Source organism: Mycteria americana, chromosome 1, assembly GCF_035582795.1.
Source record: "Mycteria americana isolate JAX WOST 10 ecotype Jacksonville Zoo and Gardens chromosome 1, USCA_MyAme_1.0, whole genome shotgun sequence".
Classification (NCBI taxonomy): Eukaryota; Metazoa; Chordata; class Aves; order Ciconiiformes; family Ciconiidae; genus Mycteria; species Mycteria americana.
In genome coordinates, this window is record NC_134365.1 from 193,534,901 (window position 1) to 193,558,465 (window position 23,565).

General features: G+C 37.4%; 1 protein-coding gene and 1 long non-coding RNA gene across 2 annotated transcripts in view; both read right to left on the reverse strand.

Annotated features, from left to right (window-relative positions):
* The window catches only part of COG6 (component of oligomeric golgi complex 6), a 59,293-nt gene extending 39,231 nt beyond the window's left edge, over positions 1 to 20,062 (reverse strand). Inside the window, exons 1-6 of the mRNA XM_075490331.1 lie at positions 19,881 to 20,062; positions 19,100 to 19,243; positions 18,662 to 18,733; positions 15,103 to 15,161; positions 2,248 to 2,359; positions 121 to 203 (exon numbers count right to left, since the gene is read on the reverse strand). Of these exons, the coding sequence (XP_075346446.1) occupies positions 121 to 203; positions 2,248 to 2,359; positions 15,103 to 15,161; positions 18,662 to 18,733; positions 19,100 to 19,243; positions 19,881 to 20,006 (596 nt within the window). The 5' untranslated portion in view covers positions 20,007 to 20,062. The remainder of the gene's footprint in view (positions 1 to 120; positions 204 to 2,247; positions 2,360 to 15,102; positions 15,162 to 18,661; positions 18,734 to 19,099; positions 19,244 to 19,880) is intronic.
* On the reverse strand, positions 8,380 to 14,635 carry LOC142404003 (uncharacterized). Its single transcript, XR_012773712.1, has 3 exons — positions 14,604 to 14,635; positions 11,425 to 11,478; positions 8,380 to 8,804 (listed from the first exon to the last, which is right to left on the reverse strand). It is a non-coding gene; the product is annotated as an uncharacterized LOC142404003 (long non-coding RNA).
* Positions 20,063 to 23,565: the final 3,503 nt, after the last annotated feature.

Consider the following 23,565-nt stretch of genomic DNA (forward strand, 5'->3'; position numbering starts at 1 on the left):
ATTCTTTGTTTTTATGTGAAATACTCTGTATAGTCATATGCAGTAAAGAATGAGACCTTGCTGTAACTTCTGCTTTTAACAAGTAAATGGTTATTTTGCACTCATTTAAGCAGCACTCACCCTGCCCTTTGCTGATTTGTCCGGAGGAGAATCTTGACATCATCGTGAATTTGCTTTACTCTTCCCAAAGCTTTGAAAAAATCCTAAATAAATTAAAACAAACAAACAAACAAAGTAGTGTTTAAAAGCAGTAACTTCTTACTCAGATCTCCAGCACTCTATACTCCCCATTTCGATTCCATATTTATGTTCCTTGCAGGTCTGTGTTCCAAGTGCTGCTTTTAAAGTACAAGCCCCCCTCCACCACCTCTCACCTTTCATTCCACCTTAAGAGCCTTAGAATTTTTTTTCTTTCCCATTGCATCACGCCCTTCTTTCACAAAAAAAAAAAAAAAAAAATTAATAGCAAAAAATTAATAGCAGCAAAGATGTGGTTTTTAACCTGTCTTTTATGTAGCATGTGTGTGTTTTACATTTATTAGTTAACACTTTGGGGAGATTTTGAGGACATTACTATGCATTCCATCATCATCTCCCCATTAAAGTTAGCAACTAAAGAGCAAACTGAAACATTACAAAGTACAGCAATTACAGGTTGATATTTTTTGTTTTCATATAATGGGGTAACAATTTCTAAGAAAAATCAAACATTTGCAATACACTAGACGAAGGTTTCCCAGGACAATCTTTCCCCCCTGAATAACTCAGCAGCAGCAGTGGAGAAAAAAAAAAAAAACTAGAAAACATGGACATATGGCCAAAAAAGTTATTTTGTCAGTGTTTTAGGAAAACCACTAACCAAATGGAAACCCACTAACATTTTTAAACACATCTTATTATGAATTCATCTTTCAAACATCATGGAGGAGACTAGTGAATTCAGGTATAACTTTGTTATATCTTCCATGACTTGAACACAGTTTGCCTCAGGAAAGTACAGTTTCATTCTGGCTCAAGTCATATAAAAATACACAGTCTAAGTGAAGTAGGACACTGATTTAACCTACTGCATTGCATCAACTGTGTTGAAGATCATGTTTATAAAAACCCAAATCACTCTTCCTTCAGGGAAAAAAAAAAATATATTAAAAAATTCCCAAAACAGACACCTGACTAAAAATGTTTTAAGCATGTTGGTTGATTCTATCATAGGGGAAAAGCACACACATGATTTTACTGAAGTCTGCCATTTCAGTAGCACAACTATGATTATATCTCAGTTACTTCTGCACATTTTTTAGACAGATCAAAGTATCAAAAGGACTAATCCTTGTTCTGCTGCGAACCGAGCACTGAATAAATGGCACAGCGTTGCTGTCATTGTTCCCTGCAACATGTGCTTTTTAGAAACCTGAATGTTCTTTCATGGTAATAGTTGGTACAAAAGCATACAGCAATTACTCAAGTGCACAATCATTTAACACATTCCATTTATGCTTTCATCAGCACTGTTTATGGTTATCTGTTCCATGTCTTTAATAATGCTTTAACTGCAAACAGGATGCCTGTGGAAACGAGATAGTATGTCTCAGCAGGTAGTCTACATTTAAGTGAAGGTTTCTATGCAACTACAATAATAAAAATCATATTAAGTGTACTCAATTCTCTCATTATTCAGTTTGCTTTTACTGCAGAACAATGTGCCTTCTTATTCAAACCATAAACATATTCAAAAACTTGTTTGGGAAGGTGGCTAAAAGTGAATCAGCACTTAATATCTTCATCAACCTAATAATAATGAGGGAAAGTCTCAGCTTATATTGTTTCAAGTCACTGAATACCTATATACATGCATATGCAAAATGCACACACACATGCACAAGGGTAGTACTACGCATTACTGAAGCACTGCAAATTTCTCATTTGGTTTATTTGAGTGTGATGAAGTTTTAAAACATCTTAACTGAAAATTCAGACTTCATAAAGGTCTTTTTTAAGTGTAGAACCACACGATAGCTCATTTGCCCCTTACACTCATTACCCAAACTAGAATTTAATGTTGATTTTCTTTCTTGTTACTTGAATCTTTCATCACACATTTCAAACTCATCTGAAATTCACCACTCTGTTAAAAGGTACATTCCTCCACAAAAAATTAAATTACAAACTGATGATAAGATCTCATGTACAATTCAGCTAGGACGCTTCTACATTTTAGGGCAAAGCTTTTAATGTTCATTGAGCTACCTCAGTAATTGGCTCATCTTTTGTGCCTCGAAGGAGGTTCATTTCATCTGGTGTCAGCTGGAATTTTGCTATGAATGCGTCTGCAACTTGTGCTTTCATTTCTAGTCTCTGACTGTAATAAAACAAAGTGAAGAGGACATTACCTTTTTATGCTTATCTCAGATTTATTTTGCATATTCATACTTTTGGAAATATAATTAGCATTAGAAATAGGTGTTATTAAATTCTAATAGTACATTCTTGCCGTGAAACACTTGAGTTGCATCTTCACATACAATTTTCTATTAAACTTACATAGATTACTGAGTAAAGAGTGCATAAAGGTAACACATTTGAAAGGTAGCACATTTGAAAACTAGTAAGTTCTTTAAAAACTATTCCTTTAGCATTTGTATCACAGGTTATCTAATCCAGATACTTTGTGCTTGTACAGTGGTAATGCTTACAGTTATTTCCTTTCAAATTCATCAAGGGAAGAATGGGGTTTCAGCTCATGTTTTCAGAGAGACACAAAAAGCTGTAACACCCAAAATGAGAAAATGATCATTAGATTAACCTACTTTTCTGTAGAACAGATCCATTTCTTTTTAACAACATACAGTTGGGATACAAATTTACTAATCTCACAAGCAATCAAAACGTAGTGGCTAATTCTCTTGTTAATTACCCTTCCTGAAATAAACACAGCAGGGATGTAATACACAAACGCCATCTCGTGGGCAGCGTCTTTTTGCACACATTTTGTCACACACCTTACAACCACAGAAGGACCCAAATGAACATACTTTTATTCTACAGGAAGGGACTGGAATTCCTGTAGCAACAGAAAAATTGCTCAAACTGTGGTTTGAGCACACAGCATTCCCGGAAATAAAGACTACTTTTTCAGGACATTGAGAAGACACTACTTAGTTATTTGCAGAAGAACAAGGCTCAATTACTTTAAGACAGTTTCAGCTTCCAATGTAATTACTGCAAGATAAACACACTGTTATTATAGGGTGGTAAGACAGGCAAGTACACTTCTAATACTGATTGCAATAATTAAATTTCTTTGCCAGATCAAAGCTTGAAAAGTAAGCTTTTACTTACTTATTTACCACTTCTCTAGTATCCAACTAGTGTTTGGACTGCATTCAGCTGTAAGAAGCACAGAAAACTGGCTTCCTTTCTGTAGACATGGATGGCCTTCCCATCCTGCAGTTCCACAAACTCTTTTAGAGATCAGACGAAATGTTTTGCAATTCTCAGTGCTCTATCATACTGAACAGTGAGAAGGAAGGGAATATAAAATCCAACAGTGTTTTAACAGTAAAATTTATGAAAATCAAAGGGGAAAGCAACTCAGTACTTGTAAGTTACACAGAAGACACCTAAGCAAAAAGGAAAACCAAAAACTCATATGCTTTAATACCACGTCTTTAATTGCCAAGTCAGGTTTCCGCAGGGTTCTAAGCAGGTGGGGCTGTTTCATCTTTACATTGACAGTTTTGCAATGCTTAAAATCCAACTGTCTGTCTATTTAATTTTCTCTAAGTAAACTCTACAACTGCAAATTCAGGGTCTCCATGAAGCTGAATCTTTCTCAGGGAAGGAACAAGAGTGATGGAGGATAATTTTGGCCAACTAAACAGGCAATGACAGCAGACACATCCTTGAAAAATTACAGCACTTTCCAAGCAATCTGGTGGTAGCTCACTGCAAGTCAGGAAGAACAGGGAAGAAGGCTAAAAAGGGAGGGCTCAAGAGTCCATACACAGCTTGGAAACAAGAAAATGAAGGTACAGGAAGAACGGAAAGGTATTTGGAAGAGAGGAAAGATTCAGAAGCATCATGATGGTTTGGCAAGGAGGTGGAGTCTGTTTTCTAGCACAAGGAATGGGGCATGGGGAGAGAAAGATTTAGGAGAGAATGGAAAGTACCAAAAGACTCTGGGGGCAGAGAGGGGAGACGTGAGGTGATGGGTCTGAAAGGATTGAAGTTGTCCCATCTTCTCTGTGAATAACTTTATCTATATCCCTCTTATCTGGGGGAGGACACGCAAGACTATCTTCAAACGTAAACAGACCTGGCACTGTTTTCTAGCCCCACTGATATGCTTTTCTGGCACAGAAAGCGTGGTAGACCTCACTGCAGCGGAAGGAGAATAGAAGAATACCATTTTGAACACATTCAGTAAATTTTCAGTAGGAAGATTAGGCGATAAAATCTGAAGAGAGGAAGCCATGGTGTAACTTCAGTTGGAGACAGAGGAAAAAGTATGAAGAGAAGCTGTCTACAAAACATACTCCCAAAAATTAACAGACAGAAGGATACCAACAAAAGAGTATTTTTAATTAAATATTAGGCTTGTGAGAGATTTTCTGATGATAACTATGTAATTCTCACAACACAGATGAAAGATGGATCAGGTCTGCTCTGTAGTAACATATTCCATCACTGCAATGATGCCTTAGCCATCCCTGCCCTGTACTGCCCTTTCCACTGTGCCAGAATCATTGTTTATACTATCATGTAGTGAATCAGATCAGGGAACGAATCTGGCAGGAAAAAAACAAAAGTTTTTATTTTGTTTATTTTTTGGGGGTGGAGGTTATATGTATTCTCCAATCAGTTTACCACAGGCCTGTACTAAGGGACTGTGGGGTACTAAGTTCCGTACAGGCACACTCCCTGTACTAAGGGGTGTGCAAGCACAGCGAGCTGCAAGAGGCAAGGGAGCAACAACTACTTACTTCACTGCTGCTATGAAACTGCTCATGAAAACTACACTTTAGAACCCTTCTGGGGTATAAAAAGAGGTCATTTCAATAGTCGGTTACAACAAATAATAATAATAAAGAAAAATATTACGACCCTCCCCTCTCAACCCCCCCCAAAAACCTAGAGGCATATGACATAGCTACTCAAATTGAAAATCAGGCAAGGACACTTAAGATTTCACCCAATGATGGTGCTTTCAACGGTGCATTCCTGTTCTACACCATTGTGCTGAGGAAGTCCAATCCATCAACATCACCATCATTGGATTTGGTTGAAACAACAGACAACGTAATTTAGTGAATTAACTTTATTTAATAGTTGCTCTGAGTCTCTCATCTTGTGATGGAAATCTCAATTTAATATAAAACCACAAAGCTGAAAAGACTTACACTGGATTATCCGTCCCTTCAGGAAGAAGAAGGAAGGTAGGAAAGACACTGGAGAATGCGAATGCAAGATCTTCGTTGGTTTCAACTGAAACAATATGTCCCATAAACACCAGAGCAGATGAGAAGTTGAGAAACTTTTCCGTTCTTTGAACCTGTGTATCTCCTGAGCGCATAAACTTTTAAGTGCTCTTACAGAAGATCTCCATTTACTATTCCTGTCCATTCTTCAGATTTTTTGAATGTACACTTTCATCAAACTGGGGGCAAGGGGAAGTCTGATTTTAAGAAGTGCAATATACCAGGCATAACCGTTTTTTTTTCAGTTTGCTTTGTAGATTTGTTGGAACTGGGGTTGTCGACTTTCAAAGAACAAGGACCAGAGTCAGGAACAGTACAAACAGCATGCTTGTTAGTCTGCGCTAGAATTCTGTGCACCCTTCACTCCTGGCATTATAAAAACGAACAACAGCAGAAGACCTCACTACTCAACCCTTCTCCTCCTGCAAGTCCTCACTCTGCACAGTCCGCCCTCCATTCCTTTTTTGCTGCTACAGAGAACAAGGCTCAATCAAACATCGTGCTTTAAAGCCATTCCCATCCCTGGCTGTGTCTTTGGCTAACACCTGCTGTAACTGCTCACTGACCCACTCTGCACAATCCCAATAATTAACTTTTATAAAACAGTCAATATATTAAACTGTAGCACACTGCCAAGTTAAAAGTTCCACAATGTAAACATAAAATAACAGCCTCAAGGTGGCAGCAATGTTTCACCTATCTTTCTCAAGATAGGCATTCGGAAGTGGTGACAAACATCTATCCTAAACCTAAAAGCATGCGCCTGAATTTTGATAAAGCTATTTTTTTTTTTTTCGTTTCTTTACAAAGGACTTGGGATTTCAACAAGCTAGTCAGTTTCAAAACCCAAGTTAGCCACCTCTGATTATGCTGGCTATGAAAGTTGCCTTGGTTATAAATCTGCATGAGAAAGAGATCCTGTATACTAGATGATGGATCAGGAACAAAACATGTAAGTGCTACATACCCTTGACTTCTATCTGGCAGTATACAGTATTAATGAGACCAATACATTTGCATAGGTATTTAATTATTTATATATATATATATATATATATATATATTTCCTCAGACGTAAGGTAACATATTTAACTAGAATTTAATCAATCTTATTAAAGTAGGGAAATGGATTAAAATATCATTCAAGCTTGCTAGAGTTATTTCACTGCGATAATTGCTACGCAAAACACAATGCAGGTAACAATAAAAGCTAGAGAAAGGCCATCTTAGATGTAACCCACGGCAATCGGTACCTGGGCAAACACTTGGACATTTCAAGACCCACTGGCCTTTCCATAAACATAATAATTTCTAAACTGTGTTCTAAGGAAGTGCAGTACAGCAGAGGAGAAGCCACACTGTGCTGTTATCCCAAAGTTTTGGGGGTTTTTTGTGTGGGTTTTTTTTTTTTTTTTTTTTTTTTTACAAAAGTTATCCCTGCATAAAGGAACAAAACTAACAGATCATGGGAACACGGCACCAATGCAAAGGGGGAAGTGCCAAGCACTGGTAGACTTTGGAGCTTGGGCGGGGGACGGGACTCCAACAAAGAGCAATTTCCCCAGTTTTAATCGTTGCCAGGGAGACAGAATTCTTTTGCAAGAGAACTCAAAAGGCTGGGAAAACTATGCACTTCATGCACTTTTCCCTTGAACCAAATACAAATGCACACTATTTGTTAGGATTATCACCTAGACAGCTCAAAAAAATGAGGTGGAGAAGAAACAGGCTTTTCCAAAGTTTAATTTTATCTTGCCACCAAGTACAGCATAAAAATCTGCTAGCTTCCTTTACCTAGGACGAGTAATAGCAGCACGTTCTGAAATTACTTTCAATTTGTGGTACGGAGGATTCAATACATTTTTTAAAGCCTCAAAAAGATGGAGTATTTCTAACTCGTAAAGAAATAACAAACATCTTAAAACAGACATGTATAATGCTTTTCAGCAGTAGCTGGAAAAATTATTTTTCTGTGATGGTTTTTGTGGAAGGCAAATATACAAGACTAGATAACAAAACATCTACACACAAGTAAGCATTAGGAAACTATTCCTACGAATAAGTCCAGGTGCAAAAATGCATTTGTAAATATTCAGAACAAATGTTTATATTCTATATTTTGACTGTCAAACACATCTTTTATTAAAGACCTGAAATACTGTGAGAAGGTGTTCAGTGACCAATTCCATCATAGAATATAATTATGAAATTTTCTCCTTAATTAAAAAATAGGAAGGCACAGAAAATCATAGTGAATTGTCTAATGTTCCCAGGATACAGTAAAATAGCAGTAACATTATAGAAGGCTTTAGTGAGACCTCATCTGGAAAACAGATCACAAACATGATCATCTGTGTTCAAGAACAATGGATTCCCATTAGACCAGAGCCAGCAGGATGATCATGGGAATGGAGAACTTAATTTATGAGAAGAGATGAAGGAAGCTCTTAAGATAAAGGACAAGATGAGAAAACAGCTGATTTATATCCAAGCATTAGGTTGGAAATTAGGGAAAGACTTTTACTGGAAAGAACAAGCTTTTGAGGCAAGCGTTCCAAGAACAGCAACACGTACAAAATGCAAAATAAAATTAACAAGTTATATGTTGAATAGTTGATGAGTTTATGAGAGTCATCATGCAAATGATAGCTGGCAGCAGGAGAGTGGACTTGAACTTAGAAGGTTTCTCCCATCTGTAATCCCTATCTAAAGACAGCTAGCCTGCAATGCTGCGGCCCTGCCATATAATACATTCTGCTCTAAAAATAAATAGGTAAAAATCAAAAAGGCTAAATCAGAAGTTTAGCAACAGAAAATACTAACTGCACTGAAATGATTCAAACTTTGCCAAACAGATTACTAAACACTAGAATAAAAAAAGCTTATATGCTGTAAATAAATTAATAGAATTTAATAATTTTCTGCTTACACATCCATCAGGTTTTCTATAAATATCATTGGTATGTATCTACAGAATAGTCCGGATAAGCAATTTTCACATGCAAAACTTCACAGCAATCATGATACATATACTTCTAGCTAAATCAGTGTTTAGCAATGATTAAGATACAAGATATGGTTTCTAACTTTTGAACAGAGATTAAGTTAAAAAGGAGTTTATTTCCAGTGAATAGATTCTTTTCCATCTTGTAGAGGTGAGCTAGTTGGTATTATTGTACCAAGCAGACTGATATCTTCAGCATATCTTTTATACAATCTGATATGAAGACATTTGAAAGGGTACTGCTTAGTCTACCTTCAAATTTGCCATCGAATTAAAAAATGTTGCCAAAGACATGAAAATAACACACTGTTCTCTACATCCACCTGGAGTAAGATCAGAACAAATGAGCTTAATCAGCAGGAAAAAGAGAACTAAATCAGATAGTAGGAAAATAATAAAGAACCAAAATAAATTTCCAGGGAAGACCATGGGCTCTCTGTTCCTGGGCTTTTCTTTTAAGAGCAGATTAAACAAATATCAGTAAGGAATGGTATCAGGTAACTGATTCTGCACTTCCGATGAATGTTTCTCAACCTGTAAAACCATGCCTCATTTCATATTAATAAAGAGTATTTCATGCCTCAACAGAGTACATGGTTGCCAGGTAGAAAAGATGGCAGGAAATAAGGCTTCGCACTTTCTCTGCTGGTCATGGCTAGAATATGTCAAATTAGGGTTTTTTTTCTTCAGATCCATTTTAGCTGTTTTGATTCCTGTGTTATGCCCTGTAACCTATGCTTTACTTTGGTACGTATCAAGAAACAAAATCAGCCTCAGAATTTCAAGCCTTCACCCTCCCCCACATCGAATTATAATTCAGTTTAGGCAATCACTGCTTTTTCTCATGAAGCATATTCACAAGAATAAATGCAATTACGCGTTTCAAAAGGTCAAGACATGAAATACATCTCATCAGTGCAAACCACCAGATCACCACTTTTCTCAGGGTATGGTGATGAAAGCAAACCTCTCTAACCTGCTAAAAATACTCCTGAACTTCCTGCATCATTTCCAAATTGACTATGACGAAAAAGATATTTCTTAAAAAAGAAAATGAAAAAAGCACCACGAAGAGACAAGCATGAGACATTTGTAGTGTAGCACTACTAAAGCAGCAGATGTTCACTAAGAAATATTTTTCCTAAGACTTTTGACCTTGTATTGAACACAGAGGTGACAGTCAAATCATTCACTGAACTCCAAGAACTGTGTTTGTTGAATTTAAATACAGAGCAAGTCTGAATGTAATTCACTTAAAATAAATTGAAGTACATACTGCTGCATTCCAAAGTATGTTTGAGAATCATATTTACCTGTATTTTTAAAAATTGAAACAATCCTAGTGCTACAGAAACTGATTTTCCAGAATCAACATAACTAATAAGGACTCTGACATCAAAACACACATTTTGTTCTGTTTAAGAACACAATTAATAGTAGCTAGCAAAACAAGATAATGTGTAAAGGTGTTCAAGTGCATAATCTCAACAAAAGTTCTGAAACTTCAGCCTGACTCAAAAAATATCTGTCCAAACCATTTCCATTCTTTTATACAGTTTTCAGAGTATGGTCTTCTTTAAATCCAGAGAACTACTTCTGACTCTCACCAATTTTCTATTTCTGCAGGCTTATTTTCTGTGATCTCCCTAAGCATATGCATACACTCACATAATCACTCTTATTTAATTTTATAAGAATTAATATTGTAACTATTACCTTCTGGTCTCTTTCTTCAATTGTTAGATCCACAACTGTCATTTGTGGCTAACCTCAAAAACAATCTTGCACAATACCTTACCATTAAGTGGCTGGTAGAACTACTATGAAGCCAGGCCTCTGGCATTCTGCGTACAGCATTTTGGAACTGAACTGTTATTTCTCTGGTTTGGGAACTGTACGGAACTCCAGGACACTTGTTGCCAATGCAAGGTGAAGTAAAACTACTTGCAAACTAATTGCAAGTAGGTTTTTAGCTTCACACAAAGAAAAAAAGAACTAAACTCAGGTACAACAAGAGAACCGACAAGTCACAGGAAGCTTTTATTAAAATCTCACTTCAAGGAGCAAGATCCTTTTTCTGTCAGCCTATTAGCAATGGCAATAAACAAATCCACATATTTTAAAACGCAGCAGATGTTGTTTGGAAACAAACTAATCTCCTCATTACTATACATAAAGAGCCTAATGCAACCTGAAAGCAATATCAGTGTGCTCAAGTAAATGTATAGAAATCTAGCGAAGATACTGAAGTGGATTTTTAACAATTCACAGAAACTGTCTACATTAACTACCTCAGTTTTTCTTTATTATCAAAGTTTGTTATGAAATACATTAAAACAAACACTCTATTTAAGACTGTACATTACTGAACAGCAATAAATTAACCTTATGTTATAGAGAGATGGGTTGAACGGTTTGAACTACTTTTTTTTTTTTTCACACTACATGGTTCTATTAAGTTGTGATAAGTCTCAATTTTAAGGAGAGAAGAGGAAAAAAGAAAACCCTAGTTCCTATGTTAAGCAGATTCCGTAACTTAAATAATGTGAAAGAAAACTGTTCTGCTTCTAATGTACAGTACAGTTATTTTAACTAGTCTTTACAGAGAAAATAAATTTAGAACAAGCAACCTAATTGACCAAAGAAATGCACCAACTCTGACATATTCAGAAATATAAAAACGCAATTGTATTAATCAAAGATTACTTTTTTAATTTGTCACCCAAGTAACACATTCTATTTAGCATTTATGCCAAATAGGGTCTAAAGTTCACAAACTAAGTTACAAGATAAACAATGCTGCAAAGCAACAACCTGAGAATGCAGAAGTTTTAACTTAAATCCGAGACAAACATCTTGTTTTCTACCCCAACTATTTAACCAAGTGTCTTAAATTACACATTTTATCTACATAGGGAGTCCCAAATAGCTCATCAGGATTACCTGCAAGGATGCTGCTGATGGACCACTATACCTTCAAACCATAAATGTGAGGGACTAGGATTACCAACAAAGAGTTCAGGTGAGAAACTTAGTAAATTGAAAATCATCTTGAACTACATCTAATTATACAGGTGATAATACAATGCAAAACCTACTTCGTATAATAAACCTAGTACCCGCACAGAACCACTGAGACAGCCACCCCTTTGCAAGCACCACAGAAGAGAAAGAATACATGCAAGGATGAAAGCATGAACAAGCATTCTTACTTAAAATGTTCATCCTCATACTCAAGTTCCTGTGGCCACTTTGCATCTTCTTCACTGCTGTCATGCAGTTCTTGATTAAAAAAAACACTACACAGGTTCAAATGCCACACAGGGAAAAATTTCTAAAGAGATATTTACATTTGCAAGGTCAAAAAATGTTGCAATCTAAGAAAATAGTTCACTTACTATTTCAATCTTTCCTTCATTTGCTTTGTATAGCTAGGGGAATAAAATTACAATCCTGATTAAAAAGACTTTGGCTATTGACTTTCTTTCTCTGGTTTTGAAGTGAACATTCTGTTCTTTTACTTGCAGTTTGCTTTAAACTTGATACTAACTATAACATCTTCTGACAAAATTTACTTTCCACAAGAACTGACCAGGCATGAAGAGGGTTTACCCAAGCCAAAGGTTCCACCTGTCATTTAGTGAAAACAGTCTTAAGACTATTACAGAAAGGCACCTAGACATCTTAGATCAAAGCCAGACCCAACATGTATTCTTAGAAAGTGAAGGGAAGCTGTGAAATACTAACTCAGTTACTTGACTAAGTAACTTTCTATCATATTATCTGAGTGAAGACAGTAGCCCATTTTCCCTAAAATTTCATTCAAATAAAAAAATTAAATATTTTTAAAAAGGTAAATCCCTAATTACCATAAATGCATGAAATGCATCTGAAAGTTTACTGTCTCCCCTCAGTTTTAGAACATTGAATCAAATCATAATATTTTCCTCCTATGAGAAAATGGTCAGCTAAAGTAAATCAGATAAATGCTAAGCATAATAGAAGACCTTTTTTTGACCAACAGCTACTACAGCAAATCATTTACTGCAAATCAAAATAATTTCTGAAGTTATTTTTAAAAATGGCTAAAAACATGAAAACAGATGAGGATTTAATGTAGTACTCGGTGAGAAGGGCAGAGTCAAAATACCTTTCCTTAAGGACAGTGTCAACAACTGGTTCAGCAAAATGACTGAATGTATTAGCTCTGCTATTACAAAACGATCAGTAACTATCATTGTGAAAAAGAAGAATATAACTAATCTGAAAAGGAAGAACATAACTGATTTTATTTTTCAGGGTAATGTTTAAAAACATACCATTCCTCAGCACTGATTTAAGAACTTAACTCAAATTCTGTGGTACATAAAACAGAATTTGCTTTTAAAATACATGTTGATATTAAACTAAAAAATTACACAGAAAATTATACTATATTGGTGCTATTCAAATAAAAATTCCCATTATCCTAGACTTCAAGAAACTTCTACCTAACTCATGTTTTCTTTTGAAATGCCTATCATAAAATAAACAGCTGGTAGGACCACAGACAGTAGAAATAGAAATTTGAGATTGATGAAATCTGGAGACTTCTGTAACTTTCATAATAAGAAAAGATACATCTTTTTATAGGAAGAACTCTAAAAAATGATACGCTCAGCAATTCCTACCTTGTCCTAGACTGACCGTTCTTGCTTTAGAGTCACTGTTTCAATTGTTTTATTTTTGAATGGGTTCAGCTTTCATCTCTGCATTTTAATCAGATAGCGTTTTAGGACAATGCTCAGAAGACAGAGAAGGCATGCCCTCCCAGTTTCACCATTTACTCCTTTGTTGGCTAAGAAACGTCACCTGTTAAGCTGAAGGAATCAGCAATTTAAGACCTGTATTTTGTTTGACTGCAGGCAAGATTTCAGCTTTTCACGAAACCTCTAACATTTGGTAGCCGATGCCTCTTCGTGTGCCTGGTGTAAACCAAAGCATTGCATCCAAACAGTCAGAAGAAAAGATAACTCAAATGTCCCACACAGAACAAAACAGCCTTCCCATTGTAACTTTTGCTTATTTTTTTTGTAAGTTTAGCCAGGAAAAAAAGTTAACTGTGTTAATAAATGGCACTGTGAATCTTCCATGACAATCATATTGTAAGATCACAAGTATTGTTTGGCTTTTGCTAGTGGGTACTTCATGGTATACTTACAAAATAGCCTTTCAAAAGAGAACTTTGTCCTATCTGTCTACTCTAAGGTCTGACCCTTAGAAGGACAGGCTACTTCCTAAACCCTTTTTCTTCCTCACACTAGGGGGATGCTCTGTCTCTTAAAGGAATTAGCAGAAAGTCTTTTAAGTAAACTATTGTGCCAGTAAGGACTATGTCGCAGAAATACTGATGTACAGTCTGCATAATCTCCTTTAATGGAATTAAGGTCAATTAGACATACATCACTTGCAACTGGTCTTGATATCTTCCATTCTGCTTCAGAACAACAAATCAAAGCAGCTTTCCTTTTCTTGAGAATATGGAAAACAGATGACCACTTCTCTGTCCTAGTACTCTACCTACTCATATTTAAAAGAACACATTTTCTAAGACCCGACTTCTGCTCACTTACTTAAACTGTGACTTTGCCAAATCCTTTGTTTTATATCAACCAGTATTGTATTTTACGCAGTTATTCTACATTCAACTTTTAAAATATGTACAGATTACACTCTAACCTCACATTCAGGCTCTCACAGGACATAATCCACTTCCTACAGAAGTCCACAACACGAACCTACTGATTTTAAAAGCGCACCCAGACCTATCCAAAGTCATAACTTCTACTAGAAACTTATCACTGGAAATAATTTTCTAATCTCCAGTGAACTGTATATAATTTTCAGAAGAAAGCTCATAAAGCAAGGAGATTCATTATTCTACACTGACAAAGGCTAAAGCTGTAAAAACAGGTGCCCTAGCCATAAAAACGATAAAGATTACTTGAATCTGTCATAGACTATTATCCCCTTCCCATCAATAAAAATATTGAAAAGAGCAAAATACAAATCTTTTCTTCCACAAGAGGCTGGAGAACCAAGGGAAAAAATGGTCTATGTTAGGCTCATTAAACAGCACTTACGTATTTCACAGTTAGCTTTAAATATGGCAGAGTAGGTTATAATCCAACTTTCTGTTCCTACACACAGTCCCTGAACAAAAGAGTGATTTCCAAAAGATATGAAGCGTTAACAACAACAAGAAGCCTGTGAAACTAGTGAGACACTGAGTAGGTCCATATCTGTTACAAAACAATACAACTTACATTATCAACTGACATTAGGTAAAGCACATCCATATACAGCATGCTTTACCACTATAACTGATTCTCTTCCCTAAAAGGTCAATTTTTATGACAAGTACTAACACATGTTCTTATCTTTTTGTATCCTCTACTAAACAACTGAATTCATTATTTTTATTCCAATTAAGCTACGAACACAGACAGAGTTAAAAACAAAATACAAGTACAAGAAAACCCAAAGTCATTACTCAAAAATAAGAGTGGCAGAACGAGATCTGAAAGAAAATTGCATCAGTACTGTCATGTCTTCAAGAAATAAATAAGGTGGTATACATACTTTTCTGCTTGGAGTTTGGTGGTTTTTACTATCAAGTCCTGGGTTTGTTCCTTTGCTGCCTAGAATACAATTAGAATTAAGTATTTGAAACAAACACAAACGTATCAAATGTATTACACAATCTTTAAAATATATAATACTTTTGAAGCTTTCTGACTGTAAGCAGTTTAAAGAGTGTACTCTTTGAGACAAAGGGCCTTCTTGAAATAAGTATTCATTAACTCTCCCTATTTTCAGGCATGAAAAAATAAATTAATATCCTTATCCATATATATTTTCATATTTATATACATTTTTATTCACACACGGTTAATCTTTCAATTATATTTAATACAAAAACATTAATATAAATATCAGAAATAATTCTGATTATTTTGTTTGTCCATCAACTGTAAATTGTTTGCCGTTACAAAATGAAAAATGAAACAAATTCCTTTGGATGCTGAACTGCCCAGTACCAGTGTCCATCCAGCCATTTTAGACAACATGAATACAGCTGTCTGTGCTGGTCTTAGCAAGTTTAGCTCTACAGTCCAAGCAGCTTACAGGGCTGTAAGGACCAAGTGCAACGAACTTAAAAGTCCATCACAGCCCTAAACGTTCAGAGATGACAATGCAAGGGAATCCATACAGAAACAATTCTGCTACACACAACAGCTGCATGACTAAAGGGACTGCTGCAACTGAAGTTAAAAGAGTTCAGAAACTCATCCCTCAGCAAGAGGATAAAAGACATCCAGAATTACTGGTTTCCCACTGGACACCACCAGTGATCTTTTATGCAGAAAAATAGGAAGATTTAACAAAAAAAAAAATCCTGAAATCAAAATGCATTCAGTATGGAATAATATTGCAAGTGAAGAAGGGGAAAGAGCTATAAAGATATTCTGCGTGAATAACTTCAAGACTGTAATAAGTCTAAATTATGGCGTTTGCCAAAATGAAGATGCCAGTCTTGAAACTTGTGAGAGGTCTAATGCAAGTATATATGCGCACCGATTCATTTCAGCCTTTCTCTCTGCCATACTACATTAGTTACAATGGAAAAGCAGCCAAGGTACAGGAACACTTTGAAAGGTGAAAGAAGGACTGCAACCACTCAAGTACAACTTCAGTCATCAGAGAGAGCCTGAGCTGTACCATGAATACAGACAGCAGGCACCGCTGAGGTGCCAGTTGCTGAACCTTCTAAAGGAAACTATTATGGACTAGCACGCAACCAAAATAAAAACTCAACAGAATTTACTGAACATTTAGTAGTTCCAATATAATTTGCTATCTTTAAGCTTTTGATATCTTATATAAACAATAATATTTAGATTTTTAATGTATTTGTATTTTAAACTTTTTTTAATTAATATTGATTTTCAATGCTTCAGACTAACAAAAAAAGACTATTACAACAAAAGACTGGACCTGAACTATTCAGTATGGAAGTCTACTAATTCCAGACTTCCCCCCCCCACCACCACCACCTTCCTTCAGAGTTGCAGATTTTAATAAACCAAAAAGACAGAAGAAGAAATTTGCTTCCTTCCAGTACTTTCTGGACAGAGGCACTAATTGCCAAGAAGAATGCTAACAGTAGGACAGCAGAAAGGAAGGAAAAGCAGTTTTTCTGGATCTAGCTAGACACATCAGGAAGCCAGTTTTTATTTACATGCATTCAAATACATGCTGGATACTGTTATTATTGTATCTAGGTAATGTAAGAGCTTACATCTAAGCAAAACAAGGTAACTGGCAGAAAAAGAGTCAGACATGTCAGAGAAATCAAAAAGATAATATTTGATGTTTCTTACAGATCCAAAATAGAAATATTTTTCTCTTCCTCCCCATCTCAGTATACTAATTAAAACTTTCATTATCCTTCAACCCCACTTTATTCCATTCCAGCACTTGCCTCCTTCTCTCCCTTTCATCCACTGCATTTATCAAGTCACTGTCCTGAAACCAAATCTGACAGTATCTGGTTATTTGCATTGGATGGTATTATAAACTTACAAAATAAAAAAAGTAAAAAGCTTTTTGGCTTATCAACATATAGTCCCTTTCATATCTTGTATTTGTTCTGCTCTCTTAGCGCACTTTTCTGCCTTATATGCTATAGATCCTCCTCTTTATATCTTCTATTTGCTCTACTTAGTTCATTTTTGTCTTCTTATTCAGTTCGAGCACATGCTTGCAAGTCTTCATGTCCCATTAGAGATAAAATACCAGAGTATTTGACAACTAAGTGCTAGTTCATGGGCTTATTAACTTACTTTACATTCATACAGACAAAGAAAACATGGGTTGAATGGAGACAAGTTACAAGTTCTACAGGGCTCTAGAGGAAACCTCCTGTGGGGCACAGAACAAAACTACCTACTGACTTTAGTAGAAAAAGAAATCACTGCAGGGTGGCTCTACTCGGGGAAAAAAATATCACAGATTATAGTTACACTTCATGATCTAAAGACAGAAAAGAGCAAAAATCTGCATGGACACTTGACTCATTTCCACATCTAAGAGTTTAATCAAACAGTTCCTGAACTGCACTAGGGAATACATCCACATTAACAGTGTTCAAAGAGATCTGAGACCTCCGAGGTGCATTACCCATTGCCTTCCAAAACCGAAAATTAAGTACTGCAGTGGGCTACAGTGTACTCTCACACTTTTTGGAACAAGTTCATCAAACTACAAGCATTCTTAAGGGAACAACATACAATGCCTATGAAACCTATTCATCTAAGTAGGGGACATCTAATGTCCCCACACACACATTAGGAGGGGAAAAAGCAACTGCTTTCACAGGATTTTTCAGTGAAGGATTCTCATTCACATACTATAACTTATGTGCTATATTCAGAACAGATTTGGTTTGGCAAAACATCTACACTTCAGCATCCATAAACCTTTTAAACTCATCACTGTACTGAATATTGAACTTGTACACTAAAACCAAGCCAGATTTAGTAATGCATTATAACACACAACTTTTTTTTCCCCTAGAATATTATGGATTCAGTATTAATACGAAACAGAATTGGTTTTGTTGCATATCAGCATTCTGAGACAACGTTATGAAGCAAAACCAATAGAATGAAGATGGCACACTAGATTTGTCCCCTCTTTGGATTACAAGACACTTTTGTATGAATATACTTGAGGTATTTATATGAACACATAACTCAACAGATGTAGTCAATGCGAAAGGCACACAAATTTTAAACGGAAATACACAAATGTAATTAACCCTTTAATCTCACGCACATCCAATCTAATAAAATATTTTCTCTCCACTCACATACAAATGGATATCACATTGCTATTCTCAAAGTAAGTATATTGCTGCATCCTGATTTGCAATTTGGAAGAAATTAAATTGACTTCCTCAATACATTTTCAAACAAGTACAAAGAAATATATTAATATCCTAAACAACATAATACGCATACTGTGGAAACATCTCGGTGTCGCTGTTAATCCTCCAAAATAATTATTTATCCTTTTAAAAGAAAGTAATCGCACCTCAAAAGGAAAAATATACAAAGCACATCTATTTATATATTACCTTCAAACGACTGGACATATCTTCACAGCAGCTGCTCATCGCTTGCACATCTTCATTTATACTCTCAAGCTCCTAAATAAGTTCAAACAACAGTAACTGTGTTTTAAATCAGAAATGCCATGCCTAGGCCCAGCTTCATCCCACCAAAATGAGATGCCCAAGTTACAAGGAACATAGTTGCTCGAGACTCCCTGTTAATCAATGGAGAGAACGCATCTCTAAAGATCAACGTTCACTTGAGATTTTTAACTGTTTGAAACATCACCCCTCTCTGCACAGGATTTTCATCAAATGAAACAAACGATGAAACAATTTTACTGTAAAAGTATATTTGTTCTGGAAAGTCAAAATCTCTCTTAGTCCTTTTTTCTTTTTTTAAACTTCAAGTTACATAGCAGTACCCTTGCAAGATAGCTAGACACACTGTAAAAATGCTACCTCTTTAACTTGCTTGAATATGTGGACAAATTCTTCATTTATGGCTAAGCTTCGTCGTTCAATGTCTCCACGCAAGTTTCTTCGGGTGCGCAAACTGTTTTCAACAAAAAAGGTTGAGAGAGCCTTGAGTGCTTCCAGCATTTCCTAGAAAATAAAAAAGACCTTAACTTTCCACACAGTTACAAAGAAGCAGATTACATAGTCTGTAGCCATCCCAAGTTCATGGTCTTATTAAAAAAAAAAACAACCTACTACATGATTTTACAGAAAAAGCTACCTAAACACAGTCTAGATCAGTTGGTAAATAACTAAAATAATTGCTGAGTCTTTCTTCTTCTCATACAACACACAACTTTGTCCACTATTTTAGAATAGCTTTAATCAGAAAGATTACATTCGGTTAAAGCATGACCTATGCATAGCTACAAAACATTTAAATCGGAAAAAGCTTGAGAAGCGCTCTCCGAGCTAAGCAATACAAACCCCCCTACGATGTGAAGGGACCAAACAGGTGCGTGGCATGTCACCAGAGAAGGAAAAATAACTTCTATTTTTAATTAACGCTGCAAACGTCAGCTTGCGACTCCGCAGCGGAACTGAGGGTATGACAGGGCTCGCTTCCCAACTGCGGAGCCTATCGGGGCTCGTAGCCCCTGACAGCTTATCCGGCCGATTCCCCGCAGGGCACTCCCCGTCAGGCAGGCCCAGGCTCAGGCTCAGGCCCCGGCCCCGAGGCCCGGCCCGGCCCCCGACTCGCCCCCTCAGCCGCCGCCTGCCCCACCTTGTCGTTGTCCAGGCGAGTCTCCAGGATCTTGTTGAGCTTGCGGGACAGCGGGTTGCTGCCGGGGGCAGCCGGAAGCCCCGGAGCGGGGGCAGCGGGCGGCGGCGGCGCGGCGGTGTCAGCCATGGCTGCGGCCTTCCAGGGCCGCCCGCACCCAGCGCCGCGATGGCGGACCGGCTCCGGCGGAAACGCGCTCCCGAGGCTTTGGTTCCGGCGCGGCCCAGGGCGCAGGCCCGCGGCGGTTGGTTGTGAGAGGAAAGCTGGACGTTTGGTCCCTGGTACAGGTGGCACTCAGGGGAATAAATAAAGGTTTTGGGTTGATGATAAGAAAGAGGGTTCACTTCCTGAGGTCGGATAGCCGTATTTATTTCATGAAATAAATGCTTTAGTTATGAGCATAACTAAAAGGGAAAAATAAATGGGCTCTTTATTGCATAAGCTAATAGCAATGACAGTATAAGTGTGTCAAAATGAGGAGGGTGTCTTGTTTCGGCTGTGCATTTACTGACACAGAGGTTTTTCCCCGAGGTCTCCTCACAGGTCCGGAGCAGCAGAGCTGCCTCTGCACGGCAGAGCGAAGGAGACGTGGCTTTGTGAGCTGGGGCCGTGGGGGTCCCGCGTCCCCCGACGCCGCAGCAGCGGGTTTCACGCCCCTGGACAGCCTGGACAGGGCCCTGCGGCGGTGCTGCTTCAGTGGTATGGGTCAAACGTCCACAGGAGCCCGGCCGTGCAGCCCAGTCTCGTGTTGCAGCCGTGGCATGTCCTGTGTCAAGCGCTGAGGTGCGATGAAGGGATTTCTGTGAGCTTTTCCAAAGAACAAAAGGCAGGTATGCAGATGAAGGTAAGATGCCGTGGAAAGCAGATGACTATATACAGCACACAGCTGTTATTTAAGACGACAAGGGTCCCACCAGGGTGTTAGCTCTGAAAACAACAGCGCCTTGTATATGCCATTTAAAGCCGGTTTGCATTTGTCTGATGGTGTGTGGATCAAAAAGCAAAGCCTCAAGTGGCAGCATAACTCCTCAGGGGTTTGGGGACTTCACATTGCTCCTCTGTAGACTCTTCTTGAAAAGAACTGCAAGCAAATCAAGTAGCCTTGCCTTTATGCCCACGGTGGAGCACTGAGCTTCTGAATGTTTTAATTCACTTATTTTTTTCTTTTAGTTTGAGTCATTTATCTCAAGAAAAAATTGTATGACCAGAGCCCCAGTCCAGAAATCTTAGCATGATGGGGACAGAGATAGGATATTTTTCTATTTAAGTTTTATTTTTTGTTTGCTTCCTCACATGGTTCCTCTACAGACTTTTCTGAACAGCCTGTGCGGTGCCTTGTTTCTACTCTCAGCTAGTCAGCAAGCAGGTTTTCAAGTAGAATCACAGAATCAATTAAGGTTGGAAAAGACCTCTAGGATCATCTAGTCCAACCGTCAACCCAACACCTCCATGCCATGAAGTACTTGCCACTGTGATTCAGTCAGCGTTTTTCTTGTCTAATCTCAACTTTATGAGCTTACATAGGCTTTCTTAATGATTCAGTGTGTTTATTATTTTTAACAAGGAATCTTACGGTCTCTCATCTACTTTCAGGCCATTGTGTTACTTTTTTTACACTTTGTTATGGAAACAAGCATTTTTTTCTAATAAAACCTTGGAAATTTCTGCATGTGCTTTAACCTAGCCATAAAAGAATGCTAAAGCACTGACAAGGACTTGAAGAGATTTAATTTTCAGACAACTTGTTTCCCTTCTTAGTTTCTGTTCCTCCACCCTATTTCACTGATGTTATCACCTCCTAGATGCCCTTTACTTCTGACTAACCTTCCAGGAGTCAGGATCTCCCTTCTCCATGTCAGAAGAGATAAAACAGCATGCAGTCATCACAGGTGTGAGCCATTAGTATTTAAGCATGTCAAGAAAAGCCGATTATTAGAAAGATCCCCTCCCAACTATAAATGGGATGTTGTTAGCAGTTTGAACAACATTTCAAATGCTGTTAAGCTGTCGATGAGTTGACAGGCTGAAGGCACACCTTGAAGCCAGAAAGACTTGAACATCTGAACCACAAGGGCTATATAAGTCAAGACCGTTGTCAAGTCTCGTCTAGCAAGTTATACCAGGAACATACAAGGAGCAATGAAGATTTTCCTCTATCAGTTGGTACATGCATTTTCTTTTGAAGCATCCAGTTCTGCTTTCAGATGCTCCTTGATGGTCTGCATTTTTTCAAGAATGTGTTTCATGAGCCAGAATGCTTCTGGCTAACGTAACACATTAGGCTGGCAGGAACCAATAGGATTTTGAAACAGCATGTGTTTATCTGTGCATGTGTTATCCTGGGAAAATGACAAGAAATAATCGAGGGAGCACTTTTTAATCTTCCACAACTGAAAGAAGTACTTGTATGAGGACACCAGGGCTTATCTTTTGTTCTTTTAGGAATATTAGATGCAGCTACCAAAAAAAAAAAAAAATCCTCTATTTTTCCGATATGGATAATGTTTGCAGGCTAGATTTTTCCTTGGAACAGATTTTTTTAAAGAAAACTGCAAATGTGATAGTGCAGTGAGGTCACCATCTAAAAATCAGCTGCTGTACCATGGCTTGTATGTGTCATGAAGGTGGGTTTGATGTGACGTTCTTACCAGTTTGGTTGTCCACCAGCAAACGTTGTCCTGTTAAGTCAACTGCATGTACATTGTGGGATAAAACAATGGGAGTTTGTGATCTGTAACTGCCAGAAGGGTCTTTGATTTCAAATATCAGTTTCTATGTATCAATGGAAGACAGTTTGTGTAATGTTTATAATTTACTCAAGCATAAGTTCCCTTACCAAAGCTAGATACGGCAGCAAAACTACAGGTGTCAGCAAAGAAATGGCTGGTACATGGTGTTTTCTCTTGATTTTCTTATCTCATTTCCTTGTTATGTTTGGTTTGGGTTTTTTTTCCCCAGGAACAGACAGCAAAATAACTTTTATCACTATGCAGCTGGTGAAAGTGTTCACGAAAAGCACGTTTGGTGCACTACAGGCAGGACCACAGTTTAGCCTGCAGAACAAGGAGTGTCTGGTCGGTGGAATGCCACCTGCCGTCTAAGTAGCCCAAGCTAATAATCATAGAATCATTAAGGTTGGAAAAGACCTCTAGGATCATCTAGTCCAATCGTCAGCCCAACACCTCCATGCCTACTAATGCAGTTGTATATTCAAATGCTTAGAGGTACATGTATGTTTTGAAGGGAAAGACAAAAAGATTTGCCGTAGTCACCTGAATCTGTTCCTCAAAAGGCTAAGTAAGAATAAAACTCCAGTGGATTAATAGGTTGACTGGGGTCAAAGATGTGACTGGAGCTAGTATTTCTCTTCTGGCAAAAGGGGAGTGATAGAGCAGGCATAAAGGAAATGTTTGCTTAAATACAGAGAAGGAGGAATAGCCCTTGCTATGGGTGTTGTCATAGGCAAATGAGGGTGAGAAAGGAGGATTTTTGTGATGAAGGAAGAAGAAAATGTAAAAATACATTAAAAGAAGAATAATAAAAGAGATTGAGGGAGGAAGAGGAAGGAAGAATAGGCTAATGCAGAGCTTGCCTCAATATGATGCACAGAGGACATAGGAACAAGAGAGATTATGAAATTAAGTCAGGGAGGTGAACGGTCATATAACAAATGCCCATAATTAGTTGT